Source organism: Schistocerca nitens, chromosome 1 (genome assembly GCF_023898315.1).
Source record: "Schistocerca nitens isolate TAMUIC-IGC-003100 chromosome 1, iqSchNite1.1, whole genome shotgun sequence".
NCBI lineage: Eukaryota > Metazoa > Arthropoda > Insecta > Orthoptera > Acrididae > Schistocerca > Schistocerca nitens.
Genome location: NC_064614.1, coordinates 995,229,529 through 995,238,457, shown reverse-complemented (window position 1 = coordinate 995,238,457; position 8,929 = coordinate 995,229,529). Strand labels below are relative to the sequence as shown.

The following is an 8,929-nucleotide window of genomic DNA, read 5'->3' as shown; positions in this document are numbered from 1 at the left end:
AGGTTGGGCCAGTGTTAGGTGAGAGACTCTGCTGTGGTCGCCAGTGGCCACACTACAGCCATGTTAAAGCAAGACATATAGTAAAGGTACTTGAAAATTACGTCAAGTCTCACAAGGTATTTTTGTTCACAACAAAAGCACAGGCGAATACAGAGACTTTTAATGCAGAAGGAAGTCTAAAGCAATTAGCAGTCCTCATCTGGATTCTCTGCTTTCTGACTGCACCCCTTGATGTCCACAATTGGGGATTTGTGGACAACAGTAACGTCCAGAGCAGAAACTGATTCTGAAAATAGTGAAGTAACAACAGACAAAGCAATACAACACCAGGAACATGGCATAAGTTAACACAGGACTTCCCGTCAACAATAGAACACTAGTAAGTTCAAAGAGGTGAAGCAAGAACATTTCCATGTTGATTCAGATCTGTCTTATGAATTACACTGATCATGTAGTGAAACTCCTTTACATTACTTCAAAAAATTTTTTGTTTCTCAAGTTATAAGACTTGACCGCTACTCAAACCAACACGGGATGCACAAAATAATGTAAACACCTGTACTTGCTTGGGAATGCTTTATTAATAAGGGGTTGGACGCCCATTTGCCCATAATACAGATGCAATTCTTCTTGGAATAATGGCATATAATGATTATATAGTCTCCAGTGGAATGTTATGCTTCTCTTCGATCAGAACCTCTTCCAACTCCTATAGCGATGAGGGAGGTGGAAATCTGCTATGGAGTCTGTGCTCCAATACCACCCACTAGAATTCGAAGATGTTCAAGTCTGAGAACTGTGCTGGCCAGGGAAGATGCTGCAGTTCAGTTGCGTTCTTCTCATACTATGATTGTACTGTCCTGATGTTGGGGAACATTTGAATCATGCAGTGCACCTGGTCATCTAAAATGTTCACACAACCATGGCTGTAACATGGCCTTTGAGAGTAATGATTGGGCAAGCAGAATACCATGATATGGTTCCACCCCCCCACCCCCCCCCCCCCCACACACACACACACTCTTCCATTCTTGACCATTGGAGTCAAGCAATCAGAATAGGATTCTTTTGGCGTTCTCAAGACATAAACCCAACCTGATATTGAAATAACGAAAACAGACTCGTCGGACCACATAACATGTTTCCAATGATCAGTTGACCAGGATTTATGCTCCTGACACCATATTTTACACTTCCTTGTGTCGGTTGTTGTCACTAATGGTTTTGGTATAGCAGCTTGTCCATGAATGGAAAAAATGGAATGGAAATGAAGTCCCATGCTACTTTACAGACCGTAGGGGAACGATGCGGGAGACCCGCACCGCCTTACTAGGCAAGGTCCTAATGGAGGTGGTTTGCCATTGCCTTCCTCCGACCGTAATGGGGACACAGACGACACAACACCCAGTCATCTTGAGGCAGGAAAAATCCGTGACCCCGCCGGGAATCGAACCCGGGACCCCGTGCTCGGGAAGCGAGAACACTACCGCGAGACCACGAGGGGCGGACTGTCCATGAATATGGTGTCTCAAAGATGGCTATTGAGCTCTGCAGTCACTTTAGCCGCCATAGTTTTGACAATTCGTATTAGCGTATGACGATCTCTGTTATTTAATTTTGATTAGTGCCACTATTAAATTTACATGATGTCTTTCCATGTTTTGGGTAGGCTCTCATGACTGTTGAAACAGTTGCTCTTGAAACATTCAATAAGTTGGCTGTCTTGATTACTGATACTCCAGCCCCCAAAATTTGCCCTCTTTGGAACTCTGTTCAGTCTTTCATGTCACATCGACCTCAGCCTCTGAATCCAAATACAAAGTGTGCAGTACTCATAAATAACCTGCACTTATGCCTAGTGCGTGCTGAACACTCACAGTCCAGAGCGACATGTGCCTTACCTGAGTTGTTGACCGTCGAACACAACCATCCCATTACTACCGCTTTCACATTATTTTGACACTGTCCCTTAACTGAACAAAAATGTAAATGAAATGCGAGCTAATTTAAATGGATTTTTCTTCATTTACTAATTACTGGGCTCAATCCATTAACATTTTTAGATGGAGACACTGCCCATCTTCTTGGTAATATGAATTCCACCAGTTCTAGTGGTGAAAAGCACACGTTCTGAATACTGTATTAGAAATGGTCTAATTTTTTCGTTATCATCTCAAAAAAATATGGTTTTGTAATTAATTTTTTGTGCATTTGCAGGTATGGGTCTGCAGTCCTAATACACACTGAAATCCCGGTAACATATCACCATCACATGCCACTAGAGGAGCCAAAGCAAAATGGTGCAACTCAATGATACAATGTATTATTTTGCAGTAACTTGTTTTCTACATTTGAAGGGGAACACCAGTGCAATATATGCTAAGTTAGTGGAAGTGCACAGCAACAATGAACCATCATATGAAACTGGTAATGTGACACAGACCTTGTGTGGTCAGACAAGTAAGAATGACAAAAAATGAAGAGGCAGACCATTTCCATGTTAAGAACAGATAATATCAAGAGAAGTGGGGCCCCAGTGCTTTAAGATCATCCTATTAAAACTGAGGCGACAGTGGAAAAAGTGAATAATTAGTTGTGGATCAATTTTTAGGACACTGTATGCCATTTTCAACATGCTAACATTACCAAATGGACACTTTTCTGTTGCCTCAAAGTGTCCTATCAACACATCCTTCCTTTCGCTGCAGTTGTCATAAATTTTTTCCCCAGTTTGATTCTGTACCTTTTAATTAGTTAACCAATTTAATGACCTAATATTCACCATTCTCCTGTAGCACTATATTTCAAAAACCTTTATTTTCTTGTCTAAGCTGTTTATTCCCCTCATTTCACTTCCATACAAGGCTAAATCAGACAATACCTTCATCAAACACTTTAGCATTTAATGTACACACTCAGGTCCACAAATTTCTCTTTTCCGGAAACATTTTCCTTGCTCACCAGTCTGTATATATACTCTCTCTCTACTTCAGCAACCAGTTATTTTGCTACACAAACCAAAACTCATTGCCACTTATAAATTCTGATTTCCAAATGTAATTCCCTCAGCATCAGACTACAAATAGTCAGCAGTTTGTCCTTTGTTCATGTTCATCTTATAACCACCTTTGAAGACACTATCCTTACAATTTGACTGCTCTTCAAATTTCTTTGACATGTGACAAAATTACCATGTCACCCGTAAACATCTAAGCTTTTATTTTTTCTCCCTGAACTTTTAATTCCCTTCTCAAATTTCTGTTCCATTTCCTTGACTGCTTGTACATTGCAGAAACATCAGGGACAGTATCACACTCTTCTTAGCTACTGCTCTCTTTTTTACTCAAAACTGCTGCGATTCCTGTACCCCAGCTCCTAACTCCTTGCCTCATACCCTCACAATAGACCTAGATGCATACATCCAGTACCACCTACCTCAGTCCCGTCACAAGCGCTACCCACCCCATCAATGACGAGGCCACCAGTGAAAGCAGCCGTACGATCTACAAACTAAGCTGCAACCACTGTGTCACTTTCTACATGGGCATGAAAACTGACAGACTGTCCACAAGAAAATCCACAGCCAAAGGGTCGCTAAGACACAGTTGGACCACCCAGTTGCTGAACATGCTGCCCAACACTGAGTTTCCCTTTAATGACTGCTTCACAGTCCGTGTCATCCGCATCCTTCCCAACTCCACCAGCTTTTCTGAACTGCACAGGTGGGAACTTGCCCTATGACAGTTCCTTTGTTCCCGTAACCTTCTGACGTCAACCACCACTAGCTGCTCTCTCCTCCACCTGTCATCACCTTTCCTGCTCCCACACTCCAGTAATACACCTATCCAGCCAGTGCACCAAAATTGTGCTTTTCCACCTCTCCTTGCCATTGTAGCCTCCTACTGCTGTATCCAGCAGCCCTATTCTGGCCCCACCACATCCCTGCACACCCGCAATGAGAGCACTAGCATCTCCCCCACCCCTTTCCTGCTATCCTTCCCTTTCCCTGCCCCATGTCTTTTCCTTATCCCACTAGGCACACCAACTTGACTGCTGCTCACATCCTACACGAGCCACAATTGGGCCTTGGTACATGGAGCTGACACTGGACACGGGTGTGCAAGCTGTTTTTGTATGAAACTTTTCTGCTTCTGAAGGACTTTGCCTAAAGATGAAATATTTCTAACACTCCTTTTCATTAAGCCTTTCTGCACCTCAGAACTGTATGTGGTGCGTAGCAATCAATCCTTCCCATATTACAGTTATAATGCAACTATGACTTATTAGACATTAATTAGTTTCGTACCTATCTTCTTTGGAACTGGAATAATCATGGTCTTCTTGAATGCTTTTTATCTTGCAATTCTGAGGGAATATTATCAACCCTACTTTTTTAAATTTTTGACGGAAATGTGCACTAAAAAATAAGTTTACATCACTGATAGCATTTCTCACCTTCATTCTCCACTGTGAATTGTTAGAAAAGGAATTCATAATGCCACATTTCTCTTGTACATTTGGGAAAATATAGCATATAATACAGAAAAATGTTTTATGTATGTCAAAAGAGTATCCCACACTTCATTTTTAAGACCAGACCACCATAACAGCACATATTTCGTACCTCATTTGTATGATATCCTGCTCTACAGTTCTACAAGATGGCAAGGTTAAATTAGTTATGTCGAGGGTATTACAGAATTTCATGCTTGGATGCAATGACTGTGTAAATGCAGCCAAATTGTTTTCCTTTCTTTTATGCCACATTTTCAAATAAAATGTTAGGGAAAATGTTCCTTTTGGTGATGCTTGATTAAGGGGAACGATCAATTAAATCAAAACTAAACCTGCTAATACAAAAGTTTAAGCTAAATGCTGAACATAGCTTCTTAAAACCTGAATGTCATATCTGCAAATTTAAAATCAATTTTCACAAAAATATACACTAACATACTGCTGTGCAACTGACCAAGTTTATTAATGTCACACTTGTACCTACACATAGCAGTTATCTTTGATCACTCCTCAGCAGCCTGGAAACAACAATGTCAAACAACTACTGAAGAAAGGTCTACACATAGCAGTTATCTTTGATCACTCCTCAGCAGCCTGGAAACCGTTGCATCTCACCAATAATACAACCAAAATAATTGCACCAAAAGTGTTGAGTTCAACATTACATACCATTCTCTTTTCAGTCTATGTTACTAACACATCAGTTCTATTTTGTTGCAAACACCACTCGTTTGCTGAGGACTACAGGCTGCACTAAATTCAATTTAACTGAAAATAGCAAGTAGGAATCTCAGTGCTGACCTGTGTACATTATCACAATGGATTCAGAATACAACTAAATCCACTCAAAAACCTAACTGATCCTTGGTTATACAATCAATACTGTGCAATGTTTTGGGAATCCTTACTACTCAGACCTATACGAAAATCATTTCTTCCTTAGTAAAGCCTCTAACCTGAGATGATGAATGCTACAGCCTGCAAAATGTGATGAAAGCCCCATACGAAAAAAGTAAAATAATTGGAATGCCAACTGAAATGCCAAATTCAGTCTACATCACAAGAGCAAGACCAGTGCTGCCAATACCCACACCTGAAAAATTCTCAGCTTTCAGAAGAGTTCCTTCTCAGGAAGAAAACAGGGAAGGTTTGTGAAAGCTCAGAAAGGAGGGTAGGTCACTCAGACTTCAGGGCAGGATTTGTAGACAAGGAGAAACTGTGCCTCAGATATGCCAAACACTGACCCAAATCAGTATTTTTGCTATTATTAGTATTCCCCAATATAGCTAATTAACTGAAAAGTAACAAGAAAGGTTTGGTTCAATTTAGAGAAAAACGTCAAACACATGGTTACAGAAGGCACACACAAAAAAAGTGTCATAATTACTCAACTAATTTGATACTTCTGTTATTATGAACACACAGTTTTAAATACCTTCTAACAAAGGTACATCTATATCTTGTATGTGAGTACCACCAGGATACAGGCATGTAATCATAGCCCTGCTCACTACTGTCTATATCTAGGGAAACAATACCAAAGTAACACAGGCTTTAGGTTTTAATTTGCAGAAATAAATACTTACTCTTCAAAGAGACCACAATTCTTTAATTACAAAATTACAGTACGTCTTTCACATTTCATTCAATACAAGTGAAGGAAAGGAAAATGGAGGATTTTCTATTTCACATTGTTTTTAGATGAAGGGAAGTGCTTCAATACAAATGAAGGAAAGTGCTAAAAATTCTTTGAACACATTGAACTCCATGCCTATAGGCAAATAGTTACAAGACATTCTTGCAGAATACCAATTTTCATAAATAACAAAATGTAACTTCTTAGTCACTGTTTTGATGCACATTCTGAATTATATACAGACTTAATACGGTACCACTGCAGTACAGTATTGCATTAACTACACACACTAGTATCTAAGCTAGGTATTTTGCACATGATACTAATATCACTTAAAAGCTAAAACTTACATCTACTTACAAAAATTGACAATTTTCAATGATATGATTCATCATCATACTTTTATCAAGTCTCTGCTTACAGAATGGTGACTGACAATTGACAAGGGTCAGGACTAACTGTGTTGCAGTGTGAAAAGCGTAGCTGCACAGTACATCTCATGACAATTAATACAACTTTACAGAATCCACCTGCTAAACTGACATACCAAAGTCGAATGTCAAGTCTTTCATAAATAAAACTATGAAAATTTTACAAATGGTAATGAAGTTATTGCTCTTAGTGACAAAACAAAAAAAAATATTTTCAAGCTACTGGAGTGCTTCAGATCAACTGCATATACTTAAGGCACAGAAGATGACAAATAAATGTACTCTTACAGTCATAACTTACACAAATCCATTCAGCAACTTTCAAATCAGGTCATAAAAATAATGCCTGCATACCACGATTAAGTACAACTGCATTAGCGCCTATCTCTTGAAGTTGAACGAGAACGACGGGGGCTGTCGCTACGAGACCTGGAGCGAGAACGACTGTATGAACGCCTGCGTGGTGTTGGTGAGCGTCGTCCACTGCGCCCCCAACCTCCACGACGACTCCTACCAGTTGACATCTCCACACGAACCCTGGTGCCACACATTCGTGTACCATCTAGAGCTCTTACTGCGTCTTCAGCATCTCTAGGGTCTTGAAATTCAATGAATGCAAACCCTGGAGGATTCCTCGCAACCCAGACATCCCTCAATGGGCCAAACTTGCTGAATGCCGATTCCAACTCATACTTCGAGGTACTGCTGCCTAAATTCCCAACATACACTTTGCAGGAAAGATCCCATTCACGATACCTGGACATCTCTGAGATCTACTGCTGATGCAAAGCAGCAACTGAATTCCTGAAATATCAAACAATTGCTATAAAATCTCTAAAAATTAATGTGTACGCACACACACTACATATTCAATACTCGTAAAAACAGAAAAAATGAGCAACACTCAAAAAATGAATTACAACAAGCATAACTCTTCTCCTTAAGTGCATGAGCTTTCAACTTTACATTGCTATTTTAAATAATTTTGGCAAGAAAGACTTTGGATCTTTTGAAAGTATTTAACAAGGGAAACCTGTTTAATAAATTTAACAAATAAAGAGTCCATTACTTCAAATTATTTCACTTTAAAAAAATCTAGCAGTATATTAAATGTTTCTAACTTTCACTTTTTAATTCCATGCAGAAACTCTAGTAAGTAAAATTCCCAAAAAACACACAAAATATTTTATCCTGAGACACATAATTACATGTACTTACCACTACTACCTATTTAGACAATACAGCTGAAACAGTAAAACTGCAACCAAAAATTTTGATTGCAAACTTATTCAATGGCAATTCATTGAAGGACACTAATGAGAAGTCACATAAATAAAGTTAAGCTGACAGCAGCTTACAAACAGAAGATTCTCAAGAACTCCCTATGAAGAGCCTTTAGGTTAATTTTTCTAGAGTACAAATTAATTTTCTATGTTAAATAGCAGCATAACTAAGCTCACAGTTATGAACAGTGCTACAGAGTATCTGTTTTCTCAGAAAAAGTCCTCAGACCCATTCTTGCACTTCTATTTTCCATCACTAATGAACTGAACTAAAGTGTTCCAACGTAGTCAAGGTTGTATTTAAAACTTTAATCAGGTGACTGTTTCGAATACAGGTCACATTTAACTGAAAGGATACAATACAGAAGATATCCAACTGACAAATATCTGTAAATGTTGAGAAACTCTAAGGTATTTTAAGAAAAAAAGCATTTCATTTTCAAAGCATCCGGAATACAGTTAATCAAGAGAGTTCAGTATCTGTCGATAAATATTTGTTGAAAGAATTTGAAAATATAGCTGAAGAGGTAGTTGATACCATCCCAGTTTGTCTGTTTCCAGAAGACTTTGATAAATTAAAAGAAAATACTGATTATGCTGTTTGGAGAGCAGCTGATGTCCCTTTTTTAATGTTATGACATAGTAACAGAAATGCTAATACAAATCACAATGCTGCAATAGGAGTGCAACCAACATGAAGATTCCATTGTCGCTACACAGTAAAACAAAGCACTTCAACTTTCCGCGAAGAAAAAATTAAATACACATCATATCTAATTAGAAACCTGTTCATTTGTTCCAGAGAGCTACAGTTGGTCACAAAGAAGCTTCCCAACCCTGTTAGTTGCTGATACACATTACTGGTGAATATCGAACACCAAGGTGATGTAAGACCCTACTTACCTCGAAATCAATGACCAAAATAGCAAGATAAGTGCAGTCACGAAACAAAGACATGGATGTGGAAGTTAATTCTTTTCCCAAACTTAATTTTTTGACCATTTGAACTTTTTCCAAACAATTCTACAAATGAGGTACAGTTCTAATTACAACATTCTTTATGA

General features: G+C 38.8%; 1 protein-coding gene across 1 annotated transcript; it reads right to left on the bottom strand.

Moving 5' to 3' along the window:
* Nucleotides 1-6,956: 6,956 nt before the first annotated feature.
* On the bottom strand, nucleotides 6,957-7,346 carry LOC126218132 (RNA-binding protein 1-like). Its single transcript, XM_049942116.1, has one exon. It carries the CDS (start codon nucleotides 7,344-7,346, stop codon nucleotides 6,957-6,959), a length of 390 nt encoding a protein of 129 aa, XP_049798073.1.
* Nucleotides 7,347-8,929: the final 1,583 nt, after the last annotated feature.

Coding starts and splice junctions, on each gene's coding strand:
- LOC126218132 (XM_049942116.1), bottom strand. CDS start 7,346: ATGTCCAGGTATCGTGAATGGGATCTTTCCTGCAAAGTGTATGTTGGG.